Source organism: Pongo abelii, chromosome 2 (assembly GCF_028885655.2).
Source record: "Pongo abelii isolate AG06213 chromosome 2, NHGRI_mPonAbe1-v2.0_pri, whole genome shotgun sequence".
In the NCBI taxonomy this organism is placed as follows: domain Eukaryota; kingdom Metazoa; phylum Chordata; class Mammalia; order Primates; family Hominidae; genus Pongo; species Pongo abelii.
Window position 1 is genome coordinate 177482747 of NC_085928.1, and position 17397 is coordinate 177500143.

Consider the following 17397-nt stretch of genomic DNA (forward strand, 5'->3'; position numbering starts at 1 on the left):
TTATTATTGTGCAAAAATCTTTACAATTTCAAAGAAGCAAGGAAAGGAAACAACAGATACTGAAATTGAAAAGGAAGAAATGAAACTGTCCCTATTCTAGGAGACAAGACTTTCTTTTTTTTTTTTACATTTAAAATATTTATTTGCTTACCAAAAAACCCAAGATATAAAAGGCTAATTATAAAAAATGACACCAGTGAACAGTTTTTACCCAAGCTAACCAAAAACAGAATAATATTAACAGTGCAAAGAAATGAAAAAAAACTTCAGTTTACATTTTGAATTAAGATGTCAATGAAATAAAACAGCAAATTCATCAGCCTTGCTGTTCACATACATGGCTTTAACATTTGAAGAAAACACAAAAAGCCTTTTCAACTTTGATAATCACTTTTGACTCTTTGGAGTTGACTGAGAAAGGAAACTACATCAAAACTTCCATATGTTAATACAGATTAAATGCATAATTTGAAAATGTGATAATTTTTTAGAGAACACATAAGCCAAGTTGTTACCATTCCATCTGAGTACTTTGATAAAACAACTTACAGACTTGTAGGGTCCATTTTCATTTCCAAGCATGGCATAAAATGTTTTAAATGGGACAGTTCTTTTGGTGCATTTTACACAAAATTTCTTTCATAGATTTTTAGGCCTAAAATTAAAGAATTATACAGGATGACACTAAGGAGGCAATTTACTGAAATAACTGACATTCTCCACTGACAGCTCAAGACTGGATTCAGATTCCTCGGCACTTGTACAATTTGATTTCTGTGAGCAATTAGATAATGGCACATAGATTATCCTAGTCATGTTAGTTAAAAACATCTCTGCTTACATTTATGCTTTGACTTAAAATGAAGAAATATGAAGATATTTTCTTTCGTCACAAGGGGTAATCACTATATGAGTGGATTGCTGCAACTCTCCTGCAATGGGCAGAGATATTTCATCAATACCACCATCTCAACAGTTTGTCGCTAACTCTAAGCAGTCTATTTTATTATAATGTATTAATATCGATCATATCTACACACTACAAAAATATTAATTGAGCTCAGGTATGATACCAGCATCTTATCTTTCCAGGCTCACAGGGAAAAGATGTAACTAAAGTTGCAATGATATTTATTTTATTTTATTTTATTTTATTTTAATTATTATTATACTTAAAGTTCCATGGTACATGTGCACAACGTGCAGGTTTGTTACATATGTATACATGTGCCATGTTGGTGTGCTGCACCCGTTAACTCATCATTTACATTAGGTATATCTCCTAATGCTATCCCTCCCCCCTCCTACCACCCCACAACAGGCCCCAGTGTGTGATGTTCCCCACCCTGTGTCCAAGTGTTCTCATTGTTCAATTCCCACCTATGAGTGAGAACATGCAGTGTTTGGTTTTCCATCCTTGCAATAGTTTGCTCAGAATGATGGTTTCCAGCTTCATCCATGTCCCTACAAAGGACATGAACTCATCCTTTTTTATGGCTGCATAGTATTCCATGGTGTATATGTGCCACATTTTCTTAATCCAGTCTATCATTGTTGGACATTTGGGTTAGTTCCAAGTCTTTGCTATTGTGAATAGTGCCACAATAAACATACGTGCACATGTGTCTTTATAGCAGTATGATTTATAATCCATTGGGTATATGCCCAGTAATGGGATGGCTGGGTCAAATGGTATTTCTAGTTCTAGATCCTTGAGGAATCGCCACACTGTCTTCCACAATGGTTGAACTAGTTTACAGTCCCACTAACAGTGTAAAAGTGTTCTTATTTCTCCACATCCTCTCCAGCACCTGTTGTTTCCTGATTTTTAATGATAGCCATTCTAACTGGTGTGAGATGGTATCTCATTGTGGTTTTGATTTGCATTTCTCTGATGGCCAGCAATGATGAGCATTTTTTCATGTGTTTTTTGGCTGCATAAATGTCTTCTTTTGAGAAGCGTCTATTCATATCCTTTGCCCACTTTTTGATGGGGTTATTTGATTTTTTCTTGTAAATTTGTTTAAGTTCTTCGAAGATTCTGGATATTAGCCCTTTGTCAGATGGGTAGATTGTAAAAATTTTCTCCCATTCTGTAGGTTGCCTGTTCACTCTGATGGTAGTTTCTTTTGCTATGCAGAAGCTCTTTAGTTTAATTAGATCCCATTTGTCAATTTTGGCTTTTGTTGCCATTGCTTTTGGTGTTTTAAGTCGTGAAGTCCTTCCCCATGCCTATGGCCTGAATGGTATTGCCTAGGTTTTCTTCTAGGATGTTTATGGTTTTAGGTCTAACATTTAAGTCTTTAACCCATCTTGAATTAATTTTTGTATACGGTGTAAGGAAGGGATCCAGTTTCAGCTTTCTACATATGGCTAGCCAGTTTTCCCAGCACCATTTATTAAATAGGGAATCCTTCCCCCATTTCATGTTTTTGTCAGGTTTGTCAAAGATCAGATGGTTGTAGATGTGTGGTATTATTTCTGAGGGCTCTATTCCATCCCATTGGTCTATATCTCTGTTTTGGTACCAGTACCATGCTGTTTTGGTTACTGTAGCCTTGTAGGATAGTTTGAAGTCAGGTAGCATGATGCCTCCAGCTTTGTTCTTTTTGCTTAGGATTGTCTTGGCAATGCAGGCTCTTTTTTGGTTCCATATGAACTTTAAAGTAGTTTTTTCCAATTCTGTGAAGAAAGTCATTGGTAGCTTGATGGGGAGGGCATTGAATCTATAAATTACCTTGGGCAGTATGGCCATTTTCACAATATTGATTCTTCCTATCCATGAGCATGGAATGTTCTTCCATTTGTTTGTGTCCTCTTTTATTTTGTTGAGCAGTGGTTTGTAGTTCTCCTTGAAGAGGTCCTTCACATCCATTGTAAGTTGGATTCCTAGGTATTTTATTCTCCTTGAAGCAATTGAGAATGGGAGTTCACTTGAAAGATTCTCTTTTTAGTATGTGTGTATGTCTAGACTTTTAAGGAGATAAAATCTTCATAAACAAATTTCTCACAAAAGAAAGCAATAAATATATAAGGTGATGGATATGTTAATTAGTTTGATTTAATCATTTCAAGATGTATACAAATATCAAGACATCACCTTGTATACTGTAAATATATACAATTTTTATTTGTCAATTATTCCTGGATAAAGCTAGAGGGAAAAACACAGAGATTTCTCCTTTATAGAAAAGAGAAAATTAAAATCAGGGGAACTAGGAGGCTTTTTTTTTTTTTTTTTTTTTCGAGAGAGAGAGCTTTAAATATATTATAGAATCATAGATTTTGGAGGCAGGATAAAATCTTAAATTCTTAATTTATTTAATTTTACTAGAACTATACATATTATATGCCTACTTTGAACAAATGCAAAGTTAACTATTATCTAGTCATTTAATTTTAGCAACATAAATATGGCCACAGATTCAACCAGGTATTTGTGAATTGACTCTATGCCAATTCACAACTTAGTTTCTAAGTATATTTTGCTTAAAATAATGAGAAACACATTTCTATAGTTCTAAATTTGGGACTTGTTTTTACTGACAGAAAAATTCTCTAGATATGAATGACTGTATTCCCAAATAGCTAACATGTGCTCTCTAGTTCATTTTGCTTAGACCTAAACATTCATATTTACCATATTCTGCCTTTTATGTATTGACCTGCCATCCATAAAAAAGTGGATGCCTTTGAAACAGGAATCATGATTCTTTACATTCAGCCTACTGTAGTTTCTAACTCAGGGTTTTCAACCTAGCTGCAATTAAAAAATATATATGGGAAGGAAAGGGGAAAAAGAGAGTAAGCTATATATCTGAGTTGTTGTTAAGTTGCTAACACATGCTTTTTTGTGTGTTTCTTTATATGTACTGATTCATTAGCTTCAATTAAAATGACAAAATGTTCAATTAATCATTTAATTTAAAATATATAATTGCTGTCTCATGGTGTGATGACTCCATTTGCAATCAGCCCTACCCAGGAGTGGTAGAAAGAGTATTGACTTTGGCACAGAATTCTAACTCAGCGGCCTACTAACTTTGTCACCTTGGCCGAGCTACCCAACCTCTTCAATCTTCGGTAGCCTCCCTTGTAAAAAAGGGTTGCTAATACTTAGACTTCTGATTCATTGTGAAGAGAGAATATAATAGATTTTCATATCTATGCTGCTGGCCTTTCACTAGAATGTGACTGTGAGTAATTAATCTCTCTAATCCTTAGTTTCCCTGTCTATTCAACTAACATTTATTAAGTCACTCAACAAATATCACCAAGTATCTAGTAAGCTCCAGGAATGCACACATACACAAATATCCCTATTAAAGAAAATGCAAGAAACTAGAGAGCACAAAGACAAAACGGGGACATTTTGTCTTCTATACTGAGAGTTAAGAGAAATGTCCTGGCAGAGAAGATATCTGAACGAGTCTTCAAATAGGAATAAATGCTAGCCAAATGAAAAAAGTTTGAGAGGGATTTCTAGATAAGAGGAGAGAATAAAGGCATAAGGGTGTGAAACAGTATGGTTTGTATGTGAACACCCTAAGCAAGCTGCTATTTGATAGAGTTTAGAATATACAGAAAATGGGAGAAAATGAAACTAGAAAATAAAAGAATACGTCCAGGTCAGAGGGGGCTTAGATTTATTTTGTAGACACTCTGAAAGGTTTTAAGCAAGGACATAACATAGAATTCATTGGAGAAAGAAATCCCTGTAGCTAAAGTGAGCAGAATCTACTTAAGAAGTGAGAGGTGGGCATTAGGAGGACAAAGTACAAGTTAGAAGGCTGTGGCATTCATCCAAGTGGAAATTATGCTCTGAATTACACTAATACCGTTGTACAATTTATAGGAGCAGGTTTAAGAAATGTTTAGGGCATAAAACAAATATGACTTAGTGACTTCTTTGTTGTGTGTGAAGAGGGAGAACCAGAGTGGATGACTGGGTCTCTGGCAATTAATTGAAGTTCCAAATAAAAGAGAAAAAGCACGTTTTGGAAAGGAGATCAATAATTATTTCAGTTGAGAACATGTTGAATTTGAGATTGTAGTCAGACACATACAGCAAGCAAATGGATAACTGAGCTTAGAGAGATAAGACCTGAAGACAGATACTTGAGTTATCTATAAAATATTGCCTACCTTCCAAGATAATGCTAAGGATTAAATTAGATAATGTGTATAAAGTGGCTAATGCCACACAGCACTGTAAATAAAATAAATCAGATGGCATATTTAAGTACTTTACTCAAAAATGTAATTACCATTCCATCCTGCACATAATTATTGAACCAATCTCTGTATTTGGATAAAATCTGAAGTAAAAGTTACAACTTAACCTAATAGACTCTAAAACAAGGTATTGAAGAAAGCTTAATAAGACGACTGTCAATCTTCCAGTTATTTCTTCTCTAATCACTCAACTATTAAGGAGTTGGCTTAATGGTCCATCCTCCTCTAACTATAACTGAACAGTTTCCTGCCCTCTTGCCTCTTTTGTTAAATGCCTCCTGGGAAAAAGAATCCTGTCTTAGATCCTGTAAAATCTATCTTAACATAAAACCTCTGATCTAGAATATATGATTTTTAAATTCGCCAATATAAAAGTGAAATAATATAACAGAACGTATTAATTCAATTTTCAATTTCAACTAAGGTATCCAAGTCCTGACAACCTTGAGGATAGTGGAAAAGATGAAGAAAGATGGAAAAAGTGATAATTTTTCCTAGTCTCATACCAGTTTTTCCAAAGCTTCTTCCCCAAATTATAGAAAGTATCACCCACCAACACAGATAGACTAATAGATGTTCCTTTAAACCACCTTTAGGTGACTCTACATCTAAACTTTCCAATTTTCCCTTGTAAGCAATCAAAAAAATCTTACAGTTGATGTTAATTCCTAACTATGGATATCTAAAAATAAATTAGGGAAATGGCATTGCCAAGTTTTGACTTGAATTGATTATTTTAAAAAATTCCTTTTTGTTATGTTTAAAACTTAAATTGGATCAGCTGGACACCACACATGGTAGAGAGCTAAACTTATTCATTGCCATTTTCTAATTATAGAGATCATTAGATCATAGACTGTGGAGTGGTTGTGGGTTGATAATGGATCATGAATCCTTTCAGAGATGTGAAGAAGTCTTGTCCTTCACAGATGAGGATGATTGAATTAGTTCTTAATATCAAGTAGAATAATCTGGCTATACTTACTTTCTTATTGTCAAATTACTCCTAAAAATAAGGCAGTGTGTGGCACTATGTTTGCTGGTCTGCATTTGCACATTTGCATTAGAAAAAACTCTTCCCTGTGATTGATAAAAATCCCCAAATATATACTGCTGGTTTTCTAGGTATAAAGTCTGATTTAATCCGAGCTTCAAAGCATTAAGGTCATAATTCTATAGTGAATAACGTTGGATGATTACCTGTTAGAGCAATATTTTGTAAACGGATGAATTAATGGACAATATATTTTCAAAACATATCACACTTTAATTTTCCTACTGCTTATACAGTGCCACAGAACTGTTTATGATCCTTAGTTCTGTCAGGAAAAAAAAAGGAAAGAAAAGTAATTTTCCTTGTAATGAAATGGAAGAAATGCTCCTTGAAAAGAGTAAGTGCCTTTTGAAAGCCCTTTTCTGCACTGATAGAAAGGAGGAGCTATCACAGGACTCAGTTGGCTATTTCCCGCTTGTGTTGCAATTGAAAATAAGTCATGAGAAAAGAAGTAATGAGTTTCCTTTACAGTTGAAGGAATGTAATTTACAAGTTAAGAATTTATTGACTATAAAATTTGGGAAACTTTTGGAACCTAGGAAGTGGTAATACACCCCCATCTGAAATGGTTAAAGAAAGAAAAATTTCCAAAGCCGGAAGAAAACCTAAAAATTCTCAAAGCCACTCAAGCTATGCAGTCTTCTAATATTTTATTCACTAAGCATTCAGTCAAATCCAACTAGGGTATCACTCACCTAGGTCACCAGCAAGTTTTAATAACACAGAGTCAACCAAGATTTTTATGCTTTTTTTTCTTCTAGATTTCTATTAAAATAAAAGCATTCTCCTTTTTACCTTCCTATAATTTTCCATGAGGCATAATCATACCTCTCCCAGCCTGTAACCAGTATTGTCTTCTTAAGAATGAGGATTTGTGAAATATCCACAGCTCCATCTTGCCCAACATTTAGTGTATGGTGACAATATCCATTGAAGTCCCATATCTTTAAGAGAAAAATTAAAACCACTTTGAGACAGGAAGGTAAACGTTTGTGTTTATATTCTGAACCAGGATTAATTCATTTAGGATATGTAATCATTAAAGAAAATCAACTCATCATTGAATTTTGCCACTATATTACTCTCATAATATTGTGAAATATCTACTTGGTCTTCATCCCCATTTCTCAGCACAATAACTTTTAAAATCCTCAGACTCTTTCTCTAATGATAAGATAGTATTTAGTATGCTAATGACATGACTCCAGGCTGGGCACCCTTAAATAGCTTCAGGGTGGGGGCCGGTCTCAAGAAACGCCAAGGCATAATTAGAAGGTGGAAATTTCAGCCCCACCCCGAAACCCCTAGGGAGCAGAGAGAAGTTTAAAGTTGAGTTCATCTCCAGTGGTCAGTGATGGAATCAATCAACCCTGTGTAATGGAGCCTCCATAAAAACCCAAAAGTATGGGAGTTGAAGAGATTCTAGACAGCTGAACATATGTGGAGGTTGCTGGTGGGTGAAAAGCCCAGTATGGAAGGGCCGTGTCCACATGCCTTGCATTATGCATCTCTTCCATCTGTCTGTTCATCTGTATCCTTTGTAATATCATTTATAATTAACGAATACACGTAAGTCAAGTGTTTCCCTGAGTTCCGTAAGCCACTCTAACAAATTAATCAGATCCAAGGAGAGGGTCACAAGAATGCTGATTTATAGCCCGTCAGTCAGAAGCACAAGTTACAACATATGCTTGTGACCGGCATCTAAAGGAAGAAGCGGACTTGTGGGACTGAGCCCTCAACCTACAGGATCTGACTCTATCTCCAAGTAGAAGTATCAGAATAGAATTGAATTGGTCCAGAACGGATGTCCTCTGGAAAATCTACCACAGAATTGGTGTGTGGGAAAAATCCCTACACACATTTTGGTGACCAGAGGTGTGTATTGTATTCAGTGTGATGGTAGGAGAAACTGACTTTTTTTCCTATATAAAGTCACGCATCACTTAATAACAGGATACATTCCGAGAAATGCATCATTGGGTGATTTTATCACTGTGCCAGTATCATACAGGGTACTTATACAAACCTAAATGATACAGTCTACTACACACCTAGACTATATGGTATAGCCTATTCCTCCTAGGCTACAAAACTGTATAGCATGTTACTGTACCGAATACTGTCAACAATTGTAACACAATGTTATTTGTGTATCCAAACATAGAAAAGGTACAGTAGAAATATGGTATTATAATCTTAAGAGACCACCATCGTATATGCAGTCTGTTGTTAACTGAAATGTTGCTAGACAGTTTATGACTCTACTTGTAACTCTATCAATCTATTCTAATAATAGTTCTTCAAATACTGTAAGTTAATATGTATACTAAATGGAGAGACAATAAAAAATCATGAAGAAAACCATTTTGGAATCTGTTGACATCCTGAAGTTTTCACTATGTCTAAATTTCTGCTTCCTTATCTGTGACACAGGAACTTTTCTCCTCAGGGATGCTTGGAGGATTAAACAGCTGATACAGAACCTGAAACAGTCATCATTTACTAGATTTCTCATCCTCTACCGATAAAACCTCCTGTTGATGGTGGGTGCCAGACCCAGTCCTCAAGAGGGCACAAGCAGTTCTGGTTTACCTACTCAGACAGTGGAGTGAAAACTTAAGCCCAATAGGCATACTTTAAGAGAGAGCATCATTAGATTAGCAGAAGTTAAAACTAAGCCCTACTACGAAACCTTGTTGGCACATCGTGCACAGAGGTCACATTGGTGCTATCAAAATTAAAATGCAGGCCAGGCACCATGGCTCATGCCTGTAATCACAGCACTTTGGGAGGCTGAGGCCGGTGGATCACCTGAGGTCAGGAGTTTGAGACCAGCCTGGCCAATATGGTGAAACCCTGTCTCCACTAAAATTACAAAAATTAGGCGGAGCCGGATGCAGTGGCTCATGCCTGTAATCCCAACACTTTGGGAAGCCAAGGTGGGTGGATCACAAGGTCAGGAGTTTGAGACCAGCCTGGCCAATATGGTGAAACCCCGTCTCTACTAAAAATACAAAAATTAGCTGGGCATGGTGGCACGTACCTATAATCCCAGCTACTCGGGAGGCTGAAGCAAGAGAATAGCTTGAACCCAGAAGGTGGAGGTTGCAGTGAGCTGAGATCGTGCCACTACACTCCAGCCTGAGCAACAGAGTGAGACTCCATCTCAAAAAATATATATATATATTAGCCAAGCATGGTGGTGCACACCTGTAATCCCAGCTACTCGGAAGGCTAAGAGAGGAGAATCACTTGAACCTGAGAGGCAGTGGTTGCAGTGAGACAGGATCATCACACTGCACTCCAGCCTGGACAACAGAGCAAGACTCTGTCTCAAAAAATAATTATTATTATTAAAAGGCATATACCCTTTAAAAATTTAACTTCTAGAAAATCATCCCACAGATGATTAAAAATTGGCTTAAAATTTGGCTTAAAAATTCAGCTTCTAGAAAATCATCCACAGACACATTCATATATGTAAAATGACATATTTTCAAGCATATTCTTGCAGCACTGTTAAAAAGCAAAAAATTTGAATCAATGCAGTTGCTCATTAGTAAGTAAGAAATTGAACAATCAGAATAAGGACTATCTATGCAGTAGCATATAATGTAGCCATAAAGAAGAATGAGTCATCTCCATTTTCCTAGACTCTGCCAAACTCAACCGCCTATGGAAGCTTGAGCAAGTTGCCTTAACTCTTTGGGCTTCAGTTTCCCCTACTAAAAATATAAAAAATTAGCTGGGTGTGGTGGCGGGCGCCTGTAGTTCCAGCTACTCGGGAGGCTGAGGCAGGAGAATGGTGTGAACCTGGGAGGCAGAGCTTGCAGTGAGCTGAGATCGTGCCACTGCACTGCAGCCTGGGCAACAGAGCGAGACTCCGTCTCAAAAAAAAAAAAAAAAACAGCATAAGAGTACCAACCGTATCGATATACATATGTGTGTGTGTGTGTGTGTGTGTGTGTGTGAAATGCTTAGAATAGTGCCTGGTTCATAGTAAGCATGGAATAAATATTAGCTAACATTATTATTATTGTATCCATTTATGAGTCAATATCCAAGACAGAAAAATGCAAATGCAGAACAGCATGTATAGTAGGCTGCCATAAAGAAACAAATGGCCAGGCACAGTGGCATGTGTTTGTAATCCCAGCTACTCAGGAGGAGGCTGAGGCAGTAGGATCATTTGAACCTACGAGTTTGAGACCTACCCAGGAAACATAGTGAGACCCTGTCTCTAAAAACAAACAAACAAACAAGAATGACTGAATGAAAATAAACAAACAAATGGTGCTTATGGCTAGAAAGATGCACAAGAAAACAGTAACAGTGGTAGCCTCAGAGAAGGAGCTGGAAACGGGGATGATATATTTTCACTATGTATCCATTTTATATTTCAAAAATTTTATTTTACGCACACATTAATTATTCAAAACATTAATTAATTTAAAAATAGACTGTTCAAAGCCATAATGAATAAGTTAATAATTTTAAGTCTTTGTTTATGTAGGTACTGAATTTGCATTCTAAATTTATAAATTAGATTGGAAAATGTCATTCATTCTTGTTTCTTCATAGAATATGGTCAGAGCAACTCAACCCTGATTTATGTGTCCTACACAGAAGTTGCCACACTTCAGAATTCTGTTGTGCTCTTGTGATAAAGATAAATGCACCTTCAGAAGCAGTTATTATACTACTAAATTCACATTAACTTCTAAGATGTCAAAGCTTCAGTTGAGACTTGAGGTGCACACATACTCTTCATCCATGTCACTATGTTTTCCTCTAAACGTGGCTCTTACCAAGTCTACCTTAAATAATTTCCACAAGTAGGTATTGCAAAGATCTGAATGTCCCCAGGTCCTACTAAGTCCCTTAGCTGGAAATATTTTAGCAGCATCTACAAGGTAAGCCTTACCCTAGATTCTATACCCAGTTACTTTCCAAGATAGAGGTAAATAGAACCTAATCCGATCACTCCGATGTTCAGTGCATTCTCACACCCAGGACTGGTAAGTGAGATACTGGCTTTTCCTATTTGCCTGAACCACTGTCTAATACTCCAGGTCCAGTTATTTCTCTTTTATTTCACCTCAATTATTGGGATTATGGTTGTCCTGGTACTTTCACACATCTTATCAGCTCTCCCGTAAACTAGATTACTTCACTTAAACCCAAATCTCCAGTCCATACCTCATTCCATTAACCTTCTCATAGGCCAACTTCTACTGATTTCCAGAGATTCCTTTTTCAACCCACCATAGCACCCTCCTCACACTAATGACTGCCAGCCTGTAATCTCCCTGAATACTTAAACTTCTAGGATGTTCTACCTACATATCCAGGTAGCTTTCCATCACTCTCCCCTACAGCTTAACTCAGTGTATCATACACTACACCATGGAAGGTAGTCTAATACCCAGTTATAGCAGGTTTGAGAAACATTCAAAGTTTATTCAGGGAATTACCTTCTATTGCCTCAAAGTGGCACAAGCCATTTTCAATCAAAGACTCATTACTCTTGGGGCTGAGGGGAGCAGAGAAGATTCACTGGTGGGCATGACTTCAGATATCAAGTATCTAGTTTTTCATGAAAAGCTGACCATTTTGCAAAGGAAATTAGCACCTTCCTCCCAGAAGAAATATATGATAATTATAGAATAAGAAACTTAGAAATATAAAATCATGTAAGTTTAGAATGGATAAGATTATAATTATTCTTTCTACTGTCTGAATTTCACATAACAAAAATTAAAATTACAAAATAGGTTTACTTTTAAATATTTATTTCTTGAAAAATTTGCATCTATGCCATTTTTTAAAGTTTAGTTAAGTGTTCCTATTTCTCATTTAATCAACTTTTAAAAAGAAAACTAGAGACATTAGCCAAAGCACATGAAATTAACCAGGCATCGTATTCCCCAAAGTAGTCCCTATTCACTACACTGGAAAAGGGGCTTTCTGAAATGAGTAAGCCAAATTATATTTGCATTCTAAATAATTTATTCAGAAAAATTATTTATTCATTTTTCCACAGAGGTTTATTTTCCTAGCAGCTTTGTTATTAGATGGTTGGAGTTATTTCACTCTTACCATGTCTCATTTCTCTTCTTGCAATACCAAAAAGGCAAAAATGAGAATATCTATAGCCATGTCTTCTGGCATAGTATTTTAGTCTCCTCATATCTGGATAGAAAAGCATCATTGTGTTCGCACCTTTACAGTCCCATCTGTGCTGCCAGTCAAAAGCCGAGTCTCATTTGCATCAAGGGCCATAGTGCTGATTTCTGCGTTGCCATGGCAACCAGTAAACTGTTTGATTTTCTGCCCAGTGTCTATCATCCAGAAGGAAACAGTAGACCCTGTATCAGAGCTGATTACCTAAGAGAAAATAACATTTTAAAGAAATTAAATATAGTCTCAGAATCAACCATTTATATTTCAATAAAGATATCCAGCCTGTGCATTTCTAGTCCAAAGATCCCCCAACAGTCAGAGACATTTCTGTAATGGACTTTCTTTCTATTAAGCTGATAACATTTCAATTTCGACTAGACCTGAGGTAATGAAGTCGTGATCCTCTTTATCAGAGAAGATAGGAATCTGCTTTCCTTACTCACCATTCAGCTTTAGTGTCTAGAGGCCATTCCGAAATCAAATTCTGAAAATAAACTTACAAATCTTTCCCATTTAGATGAGAAAGCTGATTTTACTAGTCATGGTGCTCTGACACTATTTACTATATGAAAAGAAATATTTTATAATATAGCAGCTTTCATTTAGCATTCAGAAAAGAAGCTCTACCAGCCATTATGGAAAATGTTAATTTCAACAAATTACTAGAGCTGTGCTTTTAATGCCATTAGTCCTTTGCTTTCTTTTTTCCCAAACTACTGTGTATATTTTTATAGCTAAACACAATTATTGATAGGTTACTAAAAAAAGAAAAGAGCACAGGTTATATATAAATCTACACGCACACTTTGAGAGGAAGGCAGCAAGACAAATGCTAGAAGGGAAAGGATTATATACAGCAGTTCAAAAATGAGAAAATGTATAGTGGCAAGTGGACTGCTAATTTCAGCTCAAGATATTTAAGAGATTCATAGGTTAAAACCACCTAGCTAATATGACTTTGGAAACCAAAATAATGAAAGAAAAATAATAAACACATAAATGCATACCTAGGAAGTTCTCTAAGGCAACATGTAGATTTTAAGAAAGCTTAAAACATTTCTTTTTCTGTTTAGGTATTGATTACCATTGTAGAAATGTAAATGTATTAATAATATGTTAAATTTAAATGCTGCATTTTCATAATCAAATGGGTTGAAGTTTATCAAATGTATATTCAAGACTGGCCATCATGCATTCATTCATTCATTCATTCTACAGCCACTTGCATAACATCCAGGCTCCATAATGGCAATGGAACTTCACTGGCAAAATCCCGCTCTCAAGGAGTCTATTGTCTATGGTCCACACCTGTACATTAAAACCACCTGGGAAACTTTAAAAAGCATCACTGCATACCAGACCAGAAACTCTGATTCAATTGGCCAAGGAAATGGATTTTTAAAGAGCATCACAGGTGATTTAAATTTACAGCCTGACCTATGACCTGCTGGTCTAGATGAAGAAACAGACAAGAAACAGATAAATGCTAAAAAATGTTTCAAGTTTAGAGGAATCACCTTTGGGTGCTGTGCAAGTACAGAGTGAAAAACCTGAAATCCACTTGCTGGAGTAGGGGATTGGGTTAGGGAGTGGAGGAGCAAGGGGCAAGTCAGGATTCACAGAGAAGGTGATAACTGGTCTGGGATTGAAGATGGAGACATGTATTTATTATGAGGTGTACCCCAAGCCCTTTCACTTGTTATCTCATTTGATCTTTATGAAAACTCTGTGAAATAATGTTACCACCATTATTTTACCAATGATGAAATTGAGTTTGTAATCAGCTAATAATGTCCCCAAACTTACAGGTTTGAATCCTAGACATACACAGCCACATCATAAGGTCTTCCTCTATTCCTGCACAGTATTCCAGATAACTAACAGTTCACTTAGAAAAGTACTTGGAGAGGAGCCAAGATGGCCGAATAGGAACAGCTCCGGTCTACAGCTCCCAGCGCGAGCGATGCAGAAGACGGGTGATTTCTGCATTTCTATCTGAGGTACCGTGTTCATCTCACTAGGGAGTGCCAGACAGTGGGTGCAGGTCAGTGGGTGAGTGCACCGTGCGCCAGCCGAAGCAGGGGCGAGGCATTGCCTCACTCGGGAAGCGCAAGGGGTCAGGGAGTTCCCCTTCCAGGGGTGACAGACGGCACCTGGAAAATCGGGCCACTCCCACCCGAATACTGTGCTTTTCTGACGGGCTTAGGAAACGGTGCCCCAGGAGAGTATAGCCCGCACCTGGCTCAGAGGGTCCTACGCCCACGGAGTCTCGCTGATTGCTAGCACAGCAGTCTGAGATCAAACAGCAAGTCGGCAGCGAGGCTGGGGGAGGGGCGCCCGCCATTGCCCAGGCTCGCTTAGGTAAACAAAGCAGCCTGGAAGCTTGAACTGGGTGGAGCCCACCACAGCTCAAGGAGGCCTGCCTGCCTCTGTAGGCTCCACCTCTGGGGGCAGGGCACAGACAAACAAAAAGACAGCAGTAACCTCTGCAGGCTTAAATGTCCCTGTCTGACAGCTGTGAGGAGAGCAGTGGTTCTCCCAGCACGCAGCTGGAGATCTGAGAACGGGCTGACTGCCTCCTCAAGTGGGTCCCTGACCCCTGACCCCCGAGCAGCCTAACTGGGAGGCACCCCCCAGCAGGGGCAGACTGACACCTCACACGGCCGGCCAGGTACTCCAACAGACCTGCAGCTGAGGGTTCTGTCTGTTAGAAGGAAAACTAACAGAAAGGACATCCACACCAAAAACCCATCTGTACATCACCATCATCAAAGACCAAAAGTAGATAAAACCACAAAGATGGGGAAAAAACAGAGCAGAAAAACTGGAAACTCTAAAAATCAGAGTACCTCTCCTCCTCCAAAGGAACGCAGTTCCTCACCAGCAACGGAACAAAGCTGGACGGAGAATGACTTTGACGAGCTGAGAGAAGAGGGCTTCAGACGATCAAATTACTCCGAGCTACGGGAGGATATTCAAACCAAAGGCAAAGAAGTTGAAAACTTTGAAAAAAATTTAGAAGAATGTATAACTAGAATAACCAATATAGAGAAGTGCTTAAAGGAGCTGATGGAGCTGAAAACCAAGGCTCGAGAACTACGTGAAGAATGCAGGAGCCTCAGGAGCCGATGCGATCAAATGGAAGAAAGGGTATCAGCCCTGGAAGATGAAATGAATGAAATGAAGCGAGAAGGGAAGTTTAGAGAAAAAAGAATAAAAAGAAACGAGCAAAGCCTCCAAGAAATGTGGGACTATGTGAAAAGACCAAATCTACGTCTGATTGGTGTACCTGAAAGTGACGGGGAGAATGGAACCAAGTTGGAAAACACTCTGCAGGATACTATCCAGGAGAACTTCCCCAATCTAGCAAGGCAGGCCAACATTCAGATTCAGGAAATACAGAGAACGCCACAAAGATACTCCTCGAGAAGAGCAGCTCCAAGACACATAATTGTCAGATTCACCAAAGTTGAAATGAAGGAAAAAATGTTAAGGGCATCCAGAGAGAAAGGTCGGGTTACCATCAAAGGGAAGCCCATCAGACTAACAGCGGATCTCTCGGCAGAAACCCTACAAGCCAGAAGAGAGTGGGGGCCAATATTCAACATTCTTAAAGAAAAGAATTTTCAACCCAGAATTTCATATCCTGCCAAACTAAGCTTCATAAGTGAAGGAGAAATAAAATACTTTACAGACAAGCAAATGCTGAGAGATTTTGTCACCACCAGGCCTGCCCTAAAAGAGCTCCTGAAGGAAGCGCTAAACATGGAAAGGCACAACCGGTACCAGCCACTGCAAAATCATACCGAAATGTAAAGACCGTCGAGACTAGGAAGAGACTGCATCAACTAACGAGCAAAATATCCAGCTAACATCATAATGACAGGATCAAATTCACACATAACAATATTAACTTTAAATGTAAATGGACTAAATGCTCCAATTAAAAGACACAGACTGGCAAATTGGATAAAGACTCAAGACCCATCAGTGTGCTGTATTCAGGAAACCCATCTCACATGCAGAGACACACATAGGCTCAAAATAAAAGGATGGAGGAAGATCTACCAAGCAAATGGAAAACAAAAAAAGGCAGGGGTTGCAATCCTAGTCTCTGATAAAACAGACTTTAAACCAACAAAGATCAAAAGAGACAAAGAAGGCCATTACATAATGGTAAAGGGATTAATTCAACAAGAAGAGCTAACTATCCTAAATATATATGCACCCAATACAGGAGCACCCAGATTCATAAAGCAAGTCCTGAGTGACCTACAAAGAGACTTAGACTCCCACACATTAATAATGGGAGACTTTAACACCCCACTGTCAACATTAGACAGATCAACGAGACAGAAAGTCAACAAGGATACCCAGGAATTGAACTCAGCTCTGCACCAAGCAGACCTAATAGACATCTACAGAACTCTCCACCCCAAATCAACAGAATATACATTTTTTTCAGCACCACACCACACCTATTCCAAAATTGACCATATACTTGGAAGTAAAGCTCTCCTCAATAAATGTAAAAGAACAGAAATTGTAACAAACTGTCTCTCAGATCACAGTGCAATCAAGCTAGAACTCAGGATTAAGAATCTCACTCAGAACCGCTCAACTACGTGGAAACTGAACAACCTGCTCCTGAATGACTACTGGGTACATAACGAAATGAAGGCAGAAATAAAGATGTTCTTTGAAACCAACGAGAACCAAGACACAACATACCAGAATCTCTGGGATGCATTCAAAGCAGTGTGTAGAGGGAAATTTATAGCACTAAATGCCCACAAGAGAAAGCAGGAAAGATCCAAAATTGACACCCTAACATCACAATTAAAAGAACTAGAAACGCAAGAGCAAACACATTCAAAAGCTAGCAGAAGGCAAGAAATAACTAAAATCAGAGCAGAACTGAA

At 37.9% G+C, this 17397-nt stretch overlaps 1 protein-coding gene across 4 annotated transcripts in view; it reads right to left on the bottom strand.

Moving 5' to 3' along the window:
* The window catches only part of WDR49 (WD repeat domain 49), a 177285-nt gene that overhangs the window by 65141 nt on the left and 94747 nt on the right, over positions 1-17397 (bottom strand). For all 4 annotated transcript variants that reach the window (XM_024244755.3, XM_054552952.2, XM_054552951.2 and 1 more), the window contains 2 exons: positions 12515-12679; positions 7118-7233 (listed from right to left, as the gene is read on the bottom strand). In XM_024244755.3, the coding sequence (XP_024100523.2) occupies positions 7118-7233; positions 12515-12679 (281 nt within the window). The remainder of the gene's footprint in view (positions 1-7117; positions 7234-12514; positions 12680-17397) is intronic.